At 36.0% G+C, this 22,552-nt stretch overlaps 1 protein-coding gene across 1 annotated transcript; it reads left to right on the forward strand.

Annotated features, from left to right (window-relative positions):
- Positions 1-148: 148 nt before the first annotated feature.
- On the forward strand, positions 149-22,552 carry LOC140156056 (FRAS1-related extracellular matrix protein 3-like). Its single transcript, XM_072179169.1, has 11 exons — positions 149-478; positions 4,349-4,453; positions 5,932-6,177; positions 7,819-7,929; positions 9,513-9,752; positions 11,210-11,317; positions 14,254-14,493; positions 16,927-17,031; positions 17,807-18,076; positions 19,054-19,376; positions 22,375-22,552. Exons 1-11 carry the CDS (start codon positions 400-402, stop codon positions 22,399-22,401), a joined length of 1,854 nt encoding a protein of 617 aa, XP_072035270.1. The 5' UTR covers positions 149-399; the 3' UTR covers positions 22,402-22,552.

The raw sequence follows: 22,552 nt of genomic DNA on the forward strand, positions 1-22,552 counted from the left end.
GGCCTATATATTGGGTTATTTTGTTGTTATTACTGCATGGTTGTTTTACTTTCCGCCCTATGATTCGTAACAATAGGTTATTCAGGCTTGTCATGGCCGTGATTCTAGTAACAGAGATCTATCAGGGTGACGTCGCCATTGCCTGCCTGTCTGTGTAAATACCGCACTTTGGCATTGAACTCGAAACTTTTGTGAAAGTGATTCTTTCTTTGCCTTTTCGAATGTATAAATCTTATTATAGCGGAGTGTAATTCAAGTACCATACTGGATATAAAACGTAGATTTTAAAATGTCTTGAATATTTGATCACACTGATATCAAAAAACTATATCTGTTTAGTCACCTGTGTGTAATTGTGGCAGTGCTATCTACCGTAGACGACTGCAAGAGTTAACAGATATGGCTTGGCCATATTGCCGTTGGGTAAATGTACTGGCTACTGTACTTACTCTAATCACCACCGTCGTTCTTGCACAAGGTAAAGTATTCAATACATTTCATATTTGTTTATGTCCAATTTGTTTGTTTGTTTGTTTGTTTTCGTATATATTTTGGATATAATAACAATACTATAATGTGACACACGTGTACTTGAACCCTAGTTCTATAAGCATAATAAGTCATCTTTTGGGGTTCTTGAATAGTCCTATAAATGAACCCTTTTTTTCAAAGAGTGTAACCTTGTTCAAATATTTCATGTAAAATATGGAGGGATGCAATCTTTTGATATAACTGACATTCATGTGGCCTAATCTTATTTATTTCCATAAAAAAAATCATCGCAAATAACAGCAAAATACACCAAAAATGAGGGACAACTTTAATTATATTTATTGTAGAGATAACATAGCAACAGCTTCCTTTTATATATGCTTTCTCCATGATATCACTAAAGAAAAGTGTTGCTATAGTTGCATGTTTGGAAATAGCATAAGGCCGGTACGGTGTCCCTAGTTTTCACAAGACTTTTAATTTTGCAACCTTAAATATTTTTATACTCACGCATATCACCGTTTTCATACCAGGGTTATAGGCCTATGGTCCACAACTTATAAGTCCTCCCTACTTTTTAAAATAAATCGAAAAATATTTAAGGGGAAACTTTAAAAAGTATAAAAACTGTGTCAACCTACCGTATCTCAGCTATACGGATTAATACACTGTAAATTCAAGTGTTTACTTTGGGGTTTCTGTAACACTTTTTTAAACACTGCTAGGCGTTTAATATTTTATTTACACAGTAAAGGTATACACCAAAGTAAACACAATTAGTAAACACATGAGAGTGTCACAGAAAACCTAAACACTTAATAATGCACGCAGAGTAAGTTATTACATTTGTCTTCTTCTTTTGGTTAAGTCGGTAAATTAAGTGCACTACGAGGAGCGGTCAAAAAGTTCACAGAACAAGGTTTGCCACTTTGTCGCACGGTAATGAATTTGGTCTCATTTGAAAGCTTATGATCACCAACTCGATTAACCTATGAAAGACATTTACTTGAATTCTGGCTGGAAACCAAAAATGTTCTAATTCCAGCTGGAACTCTATGGAAGACATTTACATTTACGTGAATTCCGGCTGGCCATATTAGACATATTACCACAATTCCGGCAGTGTCTTCCATGGGGTTTTCCTGACATGTGAATTCCGGCTGTCAATTTAGCCCCAAATTCCGGAAGTGTCTTCCATAGGGGGGCGGAAATACATCTGGAATAGCCCATTTTGTAGAGTATTTTGTAACTTAATTTGCAAGCAACAATAAATGTACATAATCATGTAAAGCTCTCGTCACACGGTCAATCTTTGCCAACATACTTCCATAGGGAATGGCAATGATGAATTACCTGCACCTGGTTCATAGCAGTTTGAAGACGAATTTGACCGTGTGACTGCCACTGTTTGGTCAATCTTCACACAATTTGGGGTTACAGGAATGTCAAAATAGTTTGCAAGAAAATACAACATGTTCTATTTTTCCTTCAAATTTTACAATACCTAGGGAATCATGAGCCAATTATAGAACAAGAATGTGGGTAGATTGAGGGATTTTCACAGAAAATTTTGACATATTCAATATAATATCAGTATCACCAGTTGTATATCAGTATCTAGAAGTAGTACAGAATTGTGTTTTGCTGCATGGTATTGTTGCTCGATGTTTAAACTAGTATCATTCATGTCTAGAGGTAAAACATTAAACACTACCTGTAACCTACTTGAGAGGATGAGGTTCTTAGGAACATCAAAGTGAGGATTATAAAGATAACGATACTTTCTATATAGCCAAGAAACACTTCTGGGAGGTTCTTAATCATTAGAGGGGGCTTGCCTACCAGAACAATAAAATTAAAATAATCCTTAATCTCAGGCTATATACATCTATAATGTTCAGCATATAATCACCTATATGGGTATATCTTTTGATAAAAAATAAAAAGATCCTCCTCAGGATCCACACTTTTTTATTTTTAATGTGTAGGCCTACTTTAATGGTATAGCATTATGCGAAGGGCTATGCGTAAACAATGTAAAGCCTAATACTACATTATAGGCCCCTCTACTTTAATAGTTACAGAACATAGCCTTACAGAACAATTAAGACAAGGCAAAATCAACAGTATGAATATATAAAGACATAATACAACATATGACTATTATTAAGATTGTCCCTTCCTCTTAATACAGTGACCATGCTAATGCCACAATAGTTCAAAAACATTTGATGCAAATATTTGATAGTGTGACTGGGTTTGGTTAGGATTATCAAATATCTGTCAAAATGAAATTTGAAGCCAAGTTTGATGTAAAGATTGACCGTGTGACGAGAGCTTAATATAGATGATAATGATAATATAATTTTGACCACATTTTGCTTGGAAACCAAATACCGGTATGTCACAAATAAATTCTATGAAAAAGACGATTGTGGAATGCCTGTAGGCCTGTCGGCAGTTGAATGTTGCTCATATTTTCTGTTTTGTTTAAAATCTGGGAGCAGCAGCATACTGAATACAATAATTCCAAAGGTGCGGTTCCTGCGGTTGACTGTCACTTTAAAACAAAATCAAGATAAACATTACATTCAAGTTGCTAGCGGGTCATAGATAATAAACTGGGATCGGATAGCAACCTTTGCACAGTATTTTTTTTTGTAGAAATCTACCGTCAAAACAAAAGGACACTGAAGCCCGTTGCTTAAAATTAATTTTTATGTTAGATGGCTCAGGCTGTTGCTATAAATTATCTAGGCCTATATATAGGCCTATTTAAAACTCCCGACTCTACGTACTAAACCCAGCAAAAACAAAATGTTTTGGACATCATTATAATTATACATAATTTGTTACCAGTGTGTTATTATTTTTTGAGACAAATGCAAAAATAGTCACAAATTTATTAAGGGGTGTAGTACCACCTTAAACATTTTGAAAATTGGTTCAGTGTGACTAAGATACTCACTATTGGAAATTACTCTCATGGCACGTTTTTTTTTTTTGGCGGTACATTTTATTCGCGTGTTCTCTATTTGCATTTCCCCACAATAATAAACCATAATTAAGATAGGGTAATATTAGAGTACAATATAATTTATACATGGCATCTCTTGGCAGGAATAATTTAACTTTGTTTAGTACACCAATATTTCTGGAACATATTTTAACAATATTTTTAGGGGAGTATTGAGATACTCCCCTAAAACCATGGTGATACAATTTATACAAATGATCAATAGTGTCAAAGGCTTTTGATAAATCCATGAAGACATACCTAAGGTCTTCATGCCTTCATCACTGGCCTTAGTAATATCATTTAAAAAAATCTAAAACCGCCATATATGTTGAATGATTAGTTCTGAAACCATAATGTTTTTTATAAAAAATATTATATTTTTGTAAGAAGTCATAATGACCTATTGTATTATACGTTCGAGAATTTTTGACAGGCATGGTAGAACCGCGCCGATACAGGTCTATAGTTGCCAAAAACTTCGGGATTGTCTTTTTTATATATTGGCACAACTTTTGCGATCTTTCATTCGTTGGGTACAACTCCTGAATAAATCTAAAGAACAAGGGATTTCCATCAATCCAAAATTCAGAAAATTTGGTTTGATCAATGAGAGGGGTTTCCCATCTCTCATGGAAGTAACTCTAAATTGTAAACAGTGTTTGAAAAATCTACTGATACCCAAGAAAGTATAAGTAAAAAATTGCTGGTGTTGTCAAGCAAAAATCGTTACTTGATTTGAAGAACAAACCTGATGATGCCGATCAATCTATTCATTCACATTTCGTTTAAATGTATTCATTTTATTTTATTTATATTTTGATCTCTTTACAAATCCAGAATACTCCATAGTAAATTCAGAATACGAAATTCGCGAGGGTATTGATGGCGGAGAACTCACTGTTGAAGTCTCCAGAGTAGGAGGAACCGAGGCAGGATCTGTTCGTGAGTATATATTCAAGCCAAAGTTTGATTTTCTCTATTCTTAGAAGATTCTTCTAGTACGTTCAATATACCACTAATTCTGTAAACACAGTTTTCAATGGAAAAAAGATAATTTCAAGCACGATATTCTCATATACATGGAACTCGCGCAGTGAATAGACATTATTGAGCGCATGTTCTTTGTCATTCAATTGTTTTAAGGGGATACTACACCCCTCGATAAATGTGTGTCTATTTTTGCATTTTTCTCAAAAACTAATAACACAGTGGTAACAAAAGTTACGTATATTATAGGGGCAAGTAATCCAATTACTACACTGGAATTTCAGTGACCCATGACAAGCGGTTCGTTATTTATGATAAGAACAAGGTACCGCTAGGATGTACCTCATTTCTATCATATATACTGAACCGCTTGTCTTGAGTCACTGAAATTTCAGTATAGTAATTGGATTCCTTGACCCAATAATATACATAACCTTTGTTACCAGTGTGTTATTATTTTTTAAGAAAAATGCAAAAATAATCTAAATTACCACAGGGGTGTAGTACCCCTATAATGGAGTTTTAGAAATAAATCTAATACTGGAACTTGCAACTTTGCTTACCGCTCAAGCACTTCTTAACCACACGATCAGAAGAATCAGGAAGCACCGTAAAAAACAAAAACAAAAACAAACAAACACAAAAAACTACAGCTTATTTAGCCAGTGTCAACAGAGTGTCATCGGTTTGAATATTTCCTTCACATATGTATTTGACTAACACTACAGCTATATTGTTTTTTACAATGTATAGTTAGTAATGGAAAGAAAGCGCAAATATTCGTCATTTTTCGGCACAAAAGTTTGGCAAAAAATGACGTCACGGACATAAACTACATTTCCTAATTATAATAGCCGTCATTCCATTTAATAGCTATAGCTTGTCCAAATTCCTGGTTTGACGGTTGTCTAGGTATTTATATATGATATCTATGGACTGGGTGGGAAAATCGATGTGCAGCGGATGAATTTGGAAGAACTTTTCATCAAAACTGTAAAATAATGGTAGAAAACATGGAATTTTTTTGGATGGAGGAATACAAAGTGAATTTCAGGGGGAAGGGGTGGAATTAACATATTTTGCACAAAATTGCCACAAAAAGTGGAAATTTGGGTAAGTTTGGGGTCTTGCTTTCAAGGGGGGGGGGGGAGATAATTATAGGTCGAAGCAGCCAACATAACTCTGGGAACCAAGGGAGAACAGTGCCAGTGCATTGCTTGGTCACCTCAAGTTAAATAATAAATAAATAAATAAATAAACTCAAGAACCACAAGACCTACAAAAGTATCCTATTTGAATTCTTCTACACGCTCGTGACAATGCAATTTTTTGCCAAAGCTCACAACCATTCGCAAGATGCTGTGAACTACCAAATCGCAACAGTTTAAAATAGTTGCTAACCTTAAAATGTCATTTTCTTTCAAACTCCGGAGGTCTACGCATGAGCAACACTGGCACAGGTACTCCAGCGACTGCAGAAGACTATGATACAAGTGATATCCAGCTCGACTTCGCGGCAACGGCTACTGCTCAGACCCAATCTGCTACCATCGACATTGTTGATGACTCTAAGTACGAGGCTAACGGGGAGATTTTCACAATGACCCTTACCATTATAGCTGGCTTTACTGGATCTGTTGTGACGTCCCAATCCCAAGTCACTATTGAAGACAATGACTGTAAGTTATGTAATATTAAGTTGAAATGGTTTCTTATCTTTATTCATCATTTTGTTTTAACAATATGCATAATTTTATGCGTGAAGCGCTAGCGTGTAATAATATTTTCTTACAAATGTTTCATTTCAATGTTAAAATGCTTGAACCCCCCCCAACCCTTCATTATCGTCATGCGTCACTTTAAAGATGGACCTAGACGCAAAAAACATAGTTTTGGTGGACCATTGTTGAGAACAAAAATGTAGACGGTGTAATTACCCATCGTCGTATTTGGTAAAGATGGTGGATAAATTTCCTGGATTTTGCAATAAAATGCCATTACACATTTTTTTGCAGCTGCAAAAAGACAATAGCTTTCCGTCCCTTACAGATGTAAAATCTCATCAGGTATCTCTCACATTTCTGTTTCTATCGAGGTATAAACGTAAAAACCGTAACTCATGTTTTCATATCTCATCTTATATTACCTCCTCCTTAGTAGTTTACTTTTTCACTTCATAACTTGAGTTTCCCAATAGGGTTTCTATCCGTCACTGAGGTCTGATCGCAAACAGGTTTATATAGCTACATACAGTACATGTATGACCCAGATTAGTAGTGCGGCCACGGACTGAGATAAATAATAAATAAATAAATGTAGACATTTATATAGCGCTTTATGCCGTAAACAGCCTCTAAGCGCTTTACATTTATTCCGCCGTCATTAGAATATGTCGGAACCACGTTTGCAGCCTACAAGTGGCGCAGGGTCCATCAGTACAACGACTGTGACTACCCCTAACAGCTTCCCATTGCACCTGGGTGGGGTGAGGCAAGCGAGGCAAAGCGCCTTGCCCAAGGGCGCAACACGGTGGTGGGACGGGGAATCGAACCCACGCACGTCGAGCAAGCTCTCAGATTATGAGTCCAAGGCCGTAACCACTGAGCCACCGTGCCCCCCGAGATAATCTAGTACAGGGTTGTACTCTGTGACTAAGTGAGTTATATTACCACGTAAAAGGTCGGCGGTAAAATATATATGATATTAAGTTGAAATGTTTGCTTATCTTTATTCATCATTTTGTTTTAACAATATGCATAATTTTGGTAAATTTACATACATACTTTAAGCTGAATTTAGGCCCTACACTGAGTGATTGCGATGCATCACTTTTGAAAAGAGATGGGCAATGGCAGAATATTGCAATGCGTCGCTCGTCCCTTATGCATTGGTTCTTTTTTGGAAATAATGTGCGAATTCGGCAAGTTTGCATAATAAAAGTTTATTGGCAACCAACTTATTTTGAATAATTCGGGCATGCTGAACTGGAATATTTTGTCCGTATTCGCTTTAACCCACATACCTTAACAAACCAAAATCACAGTTTCATCAAATAGCTGTTATTTTGTATAGGCAAGATTTAATTTCCTGGCACTTAAGATAACAGAGATGTGATGATGCAGGTAGAACTTTTTGAATGGCCCGCGTAGGCTTATTTTGATGAAGAAAATTGAGGGAAGAACCTGTAATTGCGGCGAGGCAGCATCATGCATGTCGAGGAAAAACTGGGAAAATCTAGGAATTGGTAATGTTCCCGCCTTATTTCTATCAGCAGAGCTTTGATCAATTATTATTCTTTCTATTCATTCCAACTTTTACAGCGCAATTTTACATCGATACGGACAATAGTGACACATCTGTGGCCGAAGACATTGGAACTGCTCACTTTACTATCAAAAGACGCGGTTATCTCACAAGTCCTGCAACTGTTCGTAAGTCATTTGTAACATTTTAGCATCAGTCAAGGACACGTGCAAAAACCAGAGCAAATATAATTGTTATGAATAGGCCTAGGCTAGTATTAATGAAACTATCGGTGTGTCGAGAATAATACATGGACAAGCCGTTGCATCATCAGGGCGCAGAATAGGAATTCCCAATATATTATTTATCGACCCAAGTAGTGTGGCATACTGCAGTTACTGTCCGTTTTCCTATACACAATACACAGTGCTCTTTCCCATTGACGCGTGACCTCTACAAATAGCCCTACGTTAAAAGTATGGGGATATGAATAGTTAACGTCGCTGTGTGAAAAATAACCGGCCAATATTAAAAGAACTCTTCTAAAGTTCTAGAAAACATAGTTTTTAACATGTCCTAAATTTTTAGCTAATTTAGATGTTTGGAAATATTCGTACTTTGGTGTTTTAGTTAATGTTATAGGTAATAGTACATTGCCTAGTTAACGTCGCTGTGTGAAAAATAACCGGCCAATATTAAAAGTACTCTTCTAAAATTCTAGACAATATAGTTTTGTAACATGTCCTAAATTTTTAGCTAATTTAGATGTTTGGAAATATTCGTACTTTGGTGTTTTAGGAAGGATATGTAAACGACAGATAACACCAAAAATATGAAGAAATTATTTCCAAACCGTGTTAAGTCAACAATCATTATGTTGCTCATTTTCAAGAATGCTGGTTTACAAAAAGCAGGCAATTGTCTCATTTCGTGAACAAAGCTACACATACCATTGTTTCCTTTCGTTTCCTTTATAATCGGTTACCCAACTGAAGCTATAATACCAGCTTTATTGCGATATCGCACATGAAAACAGACACTTGTGCACAACCAGAGAAGATCCGATTTAATCAGTTGAGCTGTTTCAATGAGTGTTATCTTGGTTTAATAGCTTTTAATGGGGTTAAGTCCTGCAAAGGTCGAGATGAATTCTACTGTAGACATGACTGCATCATGGTCTTTGTATGGGGGGGCGAGTCTAACTCCACCCAAAAGAAAATCTCACCCCCCCCCCTAAAACCAAGCCCAAAGAAAACGGGCTGAAAACGGAAAATTGGCTTGGTAAAACGTTACCTTTATTTTGGGAAAATTGTTTTGTTTTTGTTCCCTCAGCACCCTAATACGTCACTGAACATTATGACTGTCAAATACCTACCCCCTTTCTTCTTCATACAGGCCAGCATGCAGCATGCTATAGGCCAATATGCTTTTACGCGTAGGATGAACATTTTGTATGCGCCTGTCCCATCAAGTCACAAGCGTGTGTCCGCCCGGATCGACTGTACTGGTTAAACAAACTCATTGAAGAAGTAGGCCTATGCACTTGTGAATGTGTGATGAGAAACAAGTATAGGCTAGGTTAGGGTGATTCTACCCTCGATTGATCGTATCGGTTAAAGGGCCTTTCAAAGATTCATAAATCCCAGACTACACTAATCTATTCCCACGCCACACATGTCACTTTTGTATTTTTAGAATATTTACTATTTTACTACCCAGCAAAGAGAAAAATAAGATCTAATCATCATGTTTATAAACAATTCAATTGTAGAATTTAGCACGGTTGAAGTGAGCGGTGCAAATGCTGTCGAAGGCCAAGATTATGGAGGAATCACCGGGCGAGTTCTGAGTTTTAGTCAAAACAGTGATACACAGACTGTCGATGTGGAAATCATCAATGACATGGAAATGGAAACCACTTCGGAAATATTTGATGTGGTCCTCTCAGACCCTACCAATGGTGAATTGGGTACACCGTACCAAGTTGATGTGGAGATTTTGAATGATGATGGTAAGCGCAAAATATAGCTAGTTAAATTGAGTATTAAATGAATTCCACTTGATTGTTCTAAAAACAAAGGAGAATCTGCCAACCGTATGCTAATACTATCATTTTTGACATACGACAAATGTACTTTAATATCAAAGATATCCATTTTAGAGTACACGCAAGTGCAATTTTGTACATTTTTGGCATTGAAGACAAAAAGCTGTAAGACCACGAAGACTGTTCAGTGTCAGTACGCTAATTTTCTTACAAATGTTTCATTTCAATGTTAAAATGCTTGAAAAAAAAACCCAACCCTTCATTATTGTCATGCGTCACTTTAAAGATGGACTCCAACGCAAAAAAACATAGTTTTGGTGGACCATTGTTGAGAACAAAAATTTAGACGGTGTAATTACCCATTTTCGTATTTTGTATATATGGTGGATAAATTTCCTGGATTTTGCCATTTGTAAAAAACAATGCCATTACACATTTTTTGCAGCTGCAAAAAGACAATAGCTTTCCGTCCCTTACAGATGTAAAATCTCATCAGGTATCTCTCACATTTCTGTTTCTATCGAAGTATAAACGTAAAAAATGTAACTCATGTTTTCATATCTCATCTTACACTACCTTCGCCTTAGGGTTTCTATCCGTCACTGAGGTCTGATCGCAAACAGGTTTTTATAATATAGCTACATACAGTAGTAGGCCTACGGCCACGGACTGAGATAATCTAGTACAGGGTTGTACTCTCTGACTAAGTGAGTTATATTACCACGTAAAAGGCCGGCGGTAAAATAGCACATATTCTGTGAAGCACTTGTAGCGTAAAAGCTCAATCATAAGAGGCACTTTACCAAGCAATTGCTGGTTATCATGGTTATATTCAGACTTTTTATTTCTCAAGTCCACCACCGGGGTCCACCACCGGGAATTGAACCTATACTGCGCCACGCACTACATGTCCGTCAGTAGGCACATAACTCGTCAAAATATAATGGCCTTTGCAATTCTCGCTATTCGCAATGAGGGCGAATCCAGCGGTTTGCGATGTAGTCGTGATGTAGCATGGGAAAATCGTGATGTATCATGGGAAAAGGTCGACATCAAGTCCGCGCAATACGAATATTACCATGCTATTACATAGGAACACGTGACAATATTTTTAGTTTGTCAATATAACGGTATTACACGCAAATCGATAGAGAAAAATTAATTGTGCACATTTCAAATCACATTATTAAGTATTATTGAGTATCGATTCGCGTGTAACACCTTTATTTTGACAAACTAAAAAATATTGTCACGTGTTCCTATGTAATAGCATGGTGAATATTCGTATTGCGCGGATTTGGATGTCGATCTTTTCCCATGATACATCACGATTACATCGCAAACCGCTGGCGGCGCCCTTATTGCGAATAGCGAGAATTGAAACAGATTCCTGTGAATTGGATTTATGTATCTTTCCATAGGAGTGTATGCGTTTACTCAAGCCACATACGTCGTTAGTGAATCAGCTAATAGTGTGGAGGTTTGCGTTACACGGACAAGTGAAAACACCATTGAACAACGAGAAGTGTGTAAGTTAAACATCTTTAAGGGATCTGGAATGAGCGTTTTGAGCGTTTCGACAGAATTTTTTGTGGGACATGAGAGCACATCAGACATATCGAATTGCATTCTGAATACGAAGAATGTCTTTCTAATATCAAATAATTTTCATTTTTTGAAATTCACGATATAATACAAATTTTATGACAAATTATTAACATTTGATATTTTTCACATTTTTGATATATAACAATCCTCGAAGTAAATTTTAAAAATCTAATGATATATTCTTAAAGTGTATGTAGATGGGAGGAAAATTTTGACCTTTCATATTGAAGATATGGATTTTTTTCCCCAAAAGACCTATTTTTTTTGTGTGTTTTGGAAAAAAAAATCCATATCTTCAATACGATAGGTCAAAATTTCAATTGATCGTCGGCTTTTCATCTCGCCTACATACACTTTAAGTATATGAATCATCAGATTTATAAAGTTTACTTCAAGTACTGTTAAATATCAAAAATATCAATTTTTAATGATTTGCCATAAAATGTGTATTACATTGCGAATTTAAAAAAAAACCAAAATTATTTGATATCAGAAGGACATTCTTCGTATTCAGAATGCAATTCGATATGTCTGATGTGCTCTAATGTCCCACAATAAATACTGTCCAAACGTTCATACCCCACCCCTTAAGAACATAATAAAATATGGTTATAAATCCAGCGAGTAACGTTATTGCGATTTGAGGATACGCTTTTCGGATGGAACTTGTTTCGAACGATCTGCTTAAGGTTATGTAATATCATGATTTTCGTCAGTGCCCCTCTTCTTTTTTTTCTTGCAATATACATGAAGTAAAGGAACCACTTATTCCTATTTTACATATTGACATTATTTCTCTATTAAATGTGTTAGCAAACGCGTATCCAAAATTTTAACGAAATCTGTTGATAGTAAGCTTTCCAAAATGAGGTGAATTTAAAAAAAGGCACGGTGCTTGAATGTAGTAAAAACTTCAAACACTAGTAACAAAGGTTTTCCTTTGGCTCAGAATAACAAGATTACTAAAATAAGATTCCTTAGACATTTACCTTTAAGATGCACTGTGATGTTTTTCCTTGCAATATTTATTTCCCGAAATAGATCATTTTTAAGGGGGCTACATGCATCAAATTTGTGGACAGAAAATAGTAAAATAGAGCGTATCCTTAAGGGCGGTCTTAACCCTGGAATTACGGAAACTGTTGGGCCTCATAACTGCTAAATTGTTGGTCTAAAGTATATAAAAGTATACAGGTTTAGAATGCCAAAGACTTGAAGAATTCATCTGTGAGGTCCAATTTGGGCAAAATGTTTTGGAGATAATCCCCCAAAACGTTTTTTTGGCCCAATTGTTTTTTCAGACGACGTAACAAAAAGATTCTCGAGTAAAAATTTAAAAAAAATTGAAAACTAGATTTATATATCTAGGACCCCTTTTTATTTTTTGAAACTTTTGACCAACTTTGAGAAAATTGCACCAAAAATGGTTGAAATTTGTGAGAAAATAAGGTTTTTATGATTTTTTTAATTGAGCATTTTCAACCATTTTGAGGGGAGGGCGGGAGGGGGGCGTGGGGGTTAATAATTGTAAACTGAAAAAGTTAAAAGAAAGTTGAAAGAAGGAAAGAAACAATTATAAATATTAATAATAATAATAATAATAATAATAATAATAATAATAATAATAAAAGCAGATTTGCAACTCAATCTACAACTTAACCCATGTAGGAATTTCAATTGCAGTTTTATTTGATTAGAATAGCATAGTCAATAAATACAACAAATTCTAGAAACATAATCTGGGTGTATTGGATCCTCCAATTAACCAAACAAGTATGTCATGTATGTATCTGTGATCATTATGTATAAAAATGTTGCTTTGGCATGACAAACATGTAAAATGGCTACAAAAGTTTGGACATGAAACTTGATATGATACCGAATTCACAAATCATTTGAAGTCGTGTTCACACGGTCGGACATAAGGGAGTTATTACCGGTTATAAGCGACTTATAACCGGCAATAGTGACTTATTACCGGTAAAAAGTGATTTAAGTCCGACCGTGTGAATACGACTTGAATAGATTATCAATTAAGGATTAGTCAATGTATTACTGGAATCTTTAGACCATTGTTCAGCATGTTCAGATGGCAGTTGGAGCTTTTTAGAACCCAAAGACCTGCTGGAATGATGCATTTAAAGGGGCATTTCGTGATCCACAGATTCATCCCGCCACTTTTCTTTAAAAAGTTGAACCATTGTTCAGCATGTTCAGATGGCAGTTGGAGCTTTTTAGAACCCAAAGACCTGCTGGAATGATGCATTTAAAGGGGCATTTCGTGATCCACAGATTCATCCCGCCACTTTTCTTTAAAAAGTTGAGATTTTTATACCACTGGAAACTTCTGGCTACATAATGTTTATGTACAAAAGTTTCTTGCAGATTAATTCGTTTCGTAAAAATATCGTCAAATTTGAATTACGTTCTGATGTACCAGAACGAAAATAGAACACAGTGGCCTAGAGCAGTGTATACACATAGGCCTAATCATGCATAACTCGGCACTCGCAAACGAAAAATCGAACTCAAATTTTGCCAATAATAAAGTTTTTTTACTCGATATCTAGGATCCCGAAATACTCATTCGAAACCACATGTAACATGCTGTTCGTTAGGGAAAGACCAGAAAGAAACAACTGTATTAAACCGAACGGATCTCAAGAAAAGAAAGGAAATCAGTATTTGCAATCAATGTTAGTAAAATCAGAGGTTTTGTATCTTTCATATTACAGCAAATCATGTCTGCAATTTGTTAAAGGAAAATCCTATGTTTATTGACTTAAACACTGGGTTTAATTTTCCATCCCTGGTCTATCATTCTGCTGCACTTGTTAGTTTTATTTTCAATCAACAGTGCTAACAACCGCAGCTACAGGTGCTGACAGTGCATCCGCAAATGGAGACTACAGACCTTTAACCTCCACCACAGGACTTCTCAAATTTGGCTCTGCAGACAACCAGGAATGCGTCGACATCAGTATTCTTGAAGATAGTATTGTAGAATCATCGGAGACATTTTCCGTGCAGATTACGGAACTCGAGGGTGAACTTGGCACTCCGGCAACTGCTATCGTGACCATTACGGACAACGATGGTAAGAGTTTCCGTTTATTCTTAATCCCATGAGAACTATAGGGTGATTCGGATAAGTAGGTATAGTTATTGTTAGCACTAAACATCTGGGTATCAATGAATTTTCAAGACAACATGTCAGCCTCCATGTAGAAACTTTCTCCGTGAAATTGGAGCAATATTTTTTTTCATTTTCAGACCATTTTATGTAGTGTGAACAAATAAATTCCGGCTGCCTCTTTGATTTAAAGGGAAAATAGTCACATATTTCCCACATAATGGGACAAGGATTTTTGGCCAAGAAACACCCCTGACCTCAATCCAGTTGAAAATGTGTGGTCCATAATGGAAGAGAAAGTCTACTGTCCCCCACTAGCCACAAACAAGAACATACTGGTGAAAAAAATCAAGGATGCACGGGATTATGTGAAATTGGGAGGTCCTACGATTCTTCCAAATCTTCTCGAGGGAGATCGCGGGAGGAAGAATCGCTGCCGTAAAGTGATAGAGAACCAGGAAGAGGAAAGTTTATCAACATGCAGGTCTTCAGTTCATAAACTTCAAATAAAAGTACAGTTTTGCTACAATTCATGTAAATATATTGTGTTGTATTCATTTAAACATAGGCCTACTTAATAATATAGGTGGTCCATTCTTATCCGAATCACCCTATACAATCATCGAAAAAAGTCTTGGAACGCATAAAACGCTGGTTTGTATTAATTTGTGTGCAATTGATAGATTTTCACATCTGATTTTTTCAGTCACCATACTCCCTCTGTTTGTTAGCTTCCAAAGTATTGAAGTGAGCCATTATGCAAGATATGATGCATTGGATAACTTTTATTGTCACCAATCATCTAATTATATAAACTCTTTATGACCCTTTTACTATTGAACACTTTTAATTTATAAATTTTAACATGTTTAATAAATATCAGTATACTTTTGAGTTAAAACGGAATGCGTTCATCATGATTAAATAATAATAACATACTTTTATCAAAATTCGACTATGGCATAGTCGACTATGGCATAGTCTACCTGCCGATTAGCCCAAAAGAAGTTTCCATTATCAATTGGACCAATCAGCAAGATTGTTAGAATAATTTCACCACACACACAAAAACTGTGGTGAATTATTTGCAAAGTTCCATTCTGATTGGTGATTGAAGTGAAGATATCATGTAATTGACCAATCAGAGGCAATGTTAGATCGGCAGGTAGTGCTCAGGGGTGATTTCTTTAACACTAGAGAATACCAGATTACGGTTTACTTGTTGGTAGCCATTGGGTTTAGAGGAACGGTATGTGTTAGGTTTTGGGTTAAGGTTAGGGTTAGGGTAGACTACTCCGTAGTCCACTTGCCCATTGTGCATACTCTGGATAGTGTATTTAAGCTTAAAACACTGATTTAATTAATGTGTGCACAATTGATAGATTTTCACAACTGATCTTTTCAGTCACCGTACTCCCTCTTTTGCGATTAATAAACTGGTAGATTCTAAAATCAGAATTGTTCAGTATTGAAGTGCCAATATAATTATGACATTATATGTTGCATTCAATAATATAAGCCTACGTACACTTTACTTTTAACTTTTTCTTCACAATTTTATACTAGTATTTTGATGTAATAAATATCAGTATCATTTCGAATTCAACTGAATGCTTTCATCATGATTAATAACATGCCTTTATTTATCAAAAATCGACTATGGCATAGGTTAGGGTTTAGGTTTGGGTTTGTGTTTGGGCTTGGGTTTGGGTTAGGGTTAGGATTAGGATTAGGGCTTCCGGTAAATACGGTCATCGTCACTCTCTGAAGGTGGAAGTGTGAATTTGATTGCAGGGTAGCTGTGACCAAAGTTAACTCCCCGGTTATGAGACCCAATTTAACATGGGTATAATTTTTATAGTTAAAAAATCACAGGTTTGCATAAAGCTCACATAACTCTAGACTATGCCATAGTCGAATTTTGATTTAAATAAAAATATGTTATTATTAATCATGATGAACTCATCTTGTTGGAACTCAAAATTATACTGATGGGTATTATAATTAATAGTAAAATGGTCATAAAGAGTTTATATAATTAGTGACAGTAAAAGTAAGTATACTTATGTTATTGAATGCAACATATCTTGCATAGTGGCTCACTTTAATACTGAACAATCCTGATTTTGGAATCTACCAGTTTGTTCGCGAAAGCCCGAGTAAAAAATCCTTGGGAAGCTAACAAACAGAGGGAGTTCGGTGACTGAAAAGATCAGATATGAAAATCTATAAATTGCACACAAGTTAATACAAATCAGAGTTGTACGCTTAAATGTAATAGCCAGAGTATGCAAAATGGGCAAGTGGACTACATGTACGAAGAGAAGTTTAATAATATAACTCTTGAAAATTATATCATGCCGAAAATTCAAATGTCTTTTTTTTTCCACTTGGCAGCGACGTTTAAGTTCGAGACCGCTACAGCTCAGGTTGCAGAAAGTACTGGGTCTATAACGGTCCGGATTCAACGGCAAGGATACCTACAAACCACGGGAACAGTCCGTAAGCACAGTATTAATTCACTTATAGTTATAGGGCCGGCGACACAGCAATGTTTCGTTGTTTTCAAATATTCAAAAATAAACTCTTGGTAAAAAGTAAGATTCTGTATTGCAATGATCATGTCCAGTTTGTACTTTTTGTAGTACGAACAAACATTTGAAATCAATTAAACAAGGAGGTTTATTCAGTAATTGTTTTAAGAAGTATCGGATTCCTTCTCGTCTCGGTTAGGTATTGTACTTATAGTAGAATCCCATTATACTTATAGTATATCCCATTATACTTATAGTATATCCCATTATACTTATAGTATATCCCATTATACTTATAGTATATCCCATTATACTTATAGTATATCCCATTATACTTATAGTATATCCCATTATACTTATAGTATATCCCATTATACTTATAGTATATCCCATTATACTTATAGTATATCCCATTATACTTATAGTATATCCCATTATACTTATAGTATATCACATTATACTTATAGTATATCCCATTATACTTATAGTATATCCCATTATACTTATAGTATATCCCATTATACTTATAGTATATCCCATTATACTTATAGTATATCCCATTATACTTATAGTATATCCCATTATACTTATAGTATATCCCATTATACTTATAGTATATCCCATTATACTTATAGTATATCCCATTATACTTATAGTATATCCCGTTATACTTATAGTATATGCCTAATTTAGAATACTACAACAGTATTAAGTCTCCCGTGTAAACGTTAACCATCATACAGGTGTGCGGTCATCACCGGGTAGTGCCACCAGTACAACTGACTATTCCTTCGTCAGCCAGGTCGTTTCTTTCACAAACAGCATCAGCGGTACATCAACTCAGAGTATAACAATCAGCATAGCAAGAGATAGACTCTTCGAAGGAAACGAAGTGTTCTATTTAGACCTCGAGTCACCATCCGGCGGGCAAGTTATAGCACCAAGCCGTATGACTATTACTATACTAGATGACGACACTCTACCACCGATTACTATTAGGCCGCGCGATGACGGTGAGTAGATGTGGGGGTAATTAGGGCGTAAAAAGATGGTAGGTCATGGATGCAACTGGCTTTGAAACAATGCGGGAATAAAGTGCGCCACAGTAGCACGCAGGCTTGTTCTGTTTTAAGCAGACCTGTTCTGCTTTTGCTAGTCTGCGGAACTCAGTTTTCAATAATAGTCAGACATTTATCTGTTCAGTGTTCGTTATATGGCTATCATTTGAAGACTGAGCCGTAAGCTATAGGGTCCACAACTTATAAGTTCCCCCTAAATACTTTTAAAAATAAATCGAAAAATATTTGACGAAATGTAAACGTGTAAAACGGTATGGGTAGCCTTATTTGTTTTACAAATACATGACATATGCGTTCAGTCACAATGGTTCATTATGTAAAACAAGAGACCGTTTGAAACACTGTTAAAAGTTGAGTCCATAAGAGTCAAATCTCAAGCAATACAGTAGGCCATGTCCATGCATGTGAACCTGACTGCTATGGACTCATATGCAAACGGCCTCTTTTCTTACACAATTAACCATTGTAACTGAACGCAATGATGTGTGACGCTATAAATTGGTCCATGTGTAAACCAAATACTAGTAGGGCTATACATAACTTTTTACAGTTTTACATTTTTCAAAATATTTTTCGACCTATTTAAAAAAAGTATTAGGGGGAACTTATAAGTTGTGAACCCTATACATTTGGTTGCCTGTATAGCTAGTTATTTTTTATAGTTTACAACTGACCACCAGAGTTACAATGGATTTGCACCTGCTTAATTGATGACCTGCTGACCCCTGCTGCTGACCCCTGCTGCTGACCCCTGCTGCTGACCCCTGCTGCTGACCATGCTGACTCCATGACTCCAAATATCCCAACACCTTTCCAGATTTAGGTTGTGATCAATAGAACTGTCAAGTTGTTTCCTCCTGAAAGGACTTGTTCATGTAATATTAAATTCAGTTAACTATTTTAACTTTCAGGTCTTACAGACGCCCAGATTGCAGGTATCGCAATAGGAGCAGTTCTTGGGGCATTAGCTCTCATTGGCATACCATTAGCTCTCTGTTGCTGTCTGTTAGGATGCCCTTGTTGTCCCGGGTTCCTAGCTGACGGGTGTTGTCCCTATTGGCTAACTGGAGGAAGTGATAGGAAGCGGCCTTTGGTTTACAACCAGCAGCAGCCGCCACCAGTAATTATACAGCGGCCACCACCCGCAATTATACAGCCAGGTCCGATTCTTCAACCCGGACTTCAAACTTTACCACTCGTTGACCCTGGCTTTAATGGGGGCTTTAATCAATTCGTAAGTTGACGTCTTTATTTACCATGCGTAATCTTAAACAGCATATAGTAGTGAAAGGTATTCCTTGTCATCAGACAATGATCTGAAATTATATGTATTTTTAAATACTTCATTCAGTTGTTAGAAGAACAGTATTTGATTCTTTATAAATGTGACCTGAGCATTGATCAACTGCATTTGACTCTACTCTTATCGCAACTCAAGATTACAGTGGATCATAGTGCAGTTTTGTCCACGGCAAATTCACCGTGACCTTTTCAGCCATAAACCCGATTAGTGAAGATTAAATCGAAATATGCAGTACTAAACCATTATAGTAATCAATTGTCCAATGCACATTTCTTACCACGTGATAATATTAATCCAATGAGCGATCGAATTGTCCGCTACGGTCGACTAATCCAATCGATAATGACGCTATTGACATGTACGAGTGGAGCTCCACTGACTGAGTTTTGGGGATTTTTCACTGGTTTGCTATCATTTACTAATCAAGGCGCTCCACCGTTATTATAAGGACTATGCTAATAATTTAAAGATTGACATATAGACAATAAACCATACTTGATTGACAGAAAGTACTAAATTTGTACCTATTACGGTTTGGTGGCATTTTTCTTCCAAACGCGACCAAGTCAGGGCGGCCCGGTGAAGCAAAATGTGCATTGGATTAACACGGGAGTTTGGATAAGATTGTAGATTTCCTTTCTCATACAAATGCATGCTCCCCCGTTATTAAAGCTTGTACCGGATTAAAAATTCAGATATTTTAAAACGAATAAGTAATTGAAACATAGAGCAAGTACTAAAATCAGAGCTTTTATACTTTTTGATATTTGACGCTAACTAGTTCATCTCCTATACCCACAGCACAGCGCTACTACAGGGTGTCCCAAAAAAAGGCCCCTCATTGCGCCCTCTTTTTCGCCTTTTTCTGAAAATTGATCATATATATTTTGGTATGTAAAGAAACCTTTATCTGTTAGCTTTAATAAACCAAAACATTTATTTCAATCGGCTCACAACTTTTGAACATATGCCCTTTTAAAGACAAGTACCCGTTTTTCACTCTGTCCACGGATAGCAAACAGATAACTAAACAGCCCTTTTCAGGGCTACCTTTTATTCCAAAAAGAGAAATGACTTGTGTTTTCAATAAAAAGAAAGCAAGAAACAATAAAGTAAGAAAGTAAGAAACATAATAAAACTAAAAGGCATAAAATAACCGAGAAAAAAGATAAGTATTTGCAAGTATAGCAAAAGAAGTCCCATCCCACATCAATTTCGCCCAAATTAATGACACTTAACAAAATCCATAACCCATAAGCCCACCGGTAAGGTCCATTCCCTAAAATAAAGTTGTTATTTTATAAAGTTATCATCGAGGAATGTTTTATATTCATGCATGTATGCACTTTTCAATCTTTGAAGTAGCCAAACCTCCTCCGTGGACAGAGTGAAAAACGGATACATTTCTTTAAAAGGACATATCTTCAAAAGTTATGCGCCGATTGTTTCGGTTTATTAAAGTTCATTAAAGCTAACGGGTAAAGGCGTCTTTACATACCAACATATACTTGATCAACTTTTTAAAATAGGAGAAAAAAGGGCGCAATGAGGGGCCTCTTTATTTTGGGACACCCTGTAGTATGTGAGTGCCCCCTGTTGTGTGCATACATGTAGTTAACAATAACTGCATGATGTAACCAGAGGGTATCAGTGGAAAGTTTCTTTTTTCATTTGCCATTTGAAATATTAGACTAAATGTATAGATGTTTTGTGTACATTTTGCTAATCCAAATGGTTAAATCCATGCGCCGTCAAATTCAGATGTTCGGCTGTAAAATCAAAAAAATATAGATTCAAATACTAGCATGGAACTTCTAAAGTTGGTAATAGGTTTCGAACTCATTCACCCAATCCCGGGCATCCAATGTAGAAACAGCGAGCGATAACATCGGACAATCCTTATATAAGGACAAAAAATCTGTAAAATAGCAATACTGTTAAATCTTTTTTTATGTTTTGTTGTGTGCGAAAATCATTAGGATATATCAAACATTTGTGTGTTTGAATCTTTAAATTACTAATCATGATAACGACATTATACAGAGTTGAAAGCATATTTAACTGACAGATGGAGGGAGGAGTTTGAAATAATAAGAATGTCTTAATATTGGTGTAAATTTTAACTGATTCACACAAGCAATTGATTTTACACTTACGTGTAATTTTTGTGACTTATCCAAGCTCACTTCTTCAGCACTCTGATGGATTGCTGGTACTAGACGTGGTAGCGCGAATCGGATCGAATAAGAATGTCTCTTTAGGCTTTCAGTACTAGAAACATGAAACATACCAACCCCCTCGGTGTCTGGCTGCATCGACATTCTCAATTAATTACCAAGGATTACCAATTCTGGTGATTCTGGTAACATTCTGTATGTTTCGTCTTTTCTTCATAATTAGTTTAATATGAAGAGATCACACCACTAAATCAGGTCCAACCCTATCTGACTGAAGAAATAACAACCAGTGTTTTTATTCGCTGACCATACCAGGCTGATGTGCCCATTTTTGGTGATAGTTGTGCTCTGTGGATGTTTTTCTTATCATCCAAGCATAAAATAATAAAAAAATATTACACTTCTGACATTTTAGGAAGGTTTTTTAGTTCCATGCACCAAATGACGTCACAGCATAGAGGCGCTGAGATGTAGGCTTTGGTATGGTTTACATCATGACATCATGTTCAAGGCACCACTGCGAAAAATCGAGCCGCTCAACTACCAAATAAATGCTGGTTCTAGGGTAGAATATATCATAAACTTTTGGAAAAATGGTGTTTTGAATGAACGATGACGTTATAACCATGAGAAAATGACGATTTCTTGGGTACCTTTTAACACATAAAAGAATAGGAACTTGATTTAGTGGTGTGATTCCTGAATCATTTGGAAGCTTCATGCAATTGATTTTTTGTTTTCTTTATTTGCAGGATTTGCAGAATGTGGTGGTGTTCTAATGCAATTAGGCTACTGATGATAGATTTTAGAGATCGAAGGAATGATACAAAGGTGGAAGAAGTAATAAGTGTAATACCTATAGCTGAAATCATAAACGTATAAGATTATGAATAATAGATTAAACAATGATGTCAATTTAAGATTGAAAAA

Source organism: Amphiura filiformis, chromosome 6 (assembly GCF_039555335.1).
Source record: "Amphiura filiformis chromosome 6, Afil_fr2py, whole genome shotgun sequence".
Lineage (NCBI taxonomy): Eukaryota > Metazoa > Echinodermata > Ophiuroidea > Amphilepidida > Amphiuridae > Amphiura > Amphiura filiformis.

Bases quoted from the DNA above. Each gene is read 5' to 3' on its own strand.
- LOC140156056 (XM_072179169.1), top strand. From the start codon at position 400: ATGGCTTGGCCATATTGCCGTTGGGTAAATGTACTGGCTACTGTACTT. The intron at 9,753-11,209 runs GTAAGCGCAAAA...ATCTTTCCATAG, and splicing joins GGAGATTTTGAATGATGATG to GAGTGTATGCGTTTACTCAA. The intron at 19,377-22,374 runs GTAAGTTGACGT...CTTTATTTGCAG, and splicing joins ATGGGGGCTTTAATCAATTC to GATTTGCAGAATGTGGTGGT.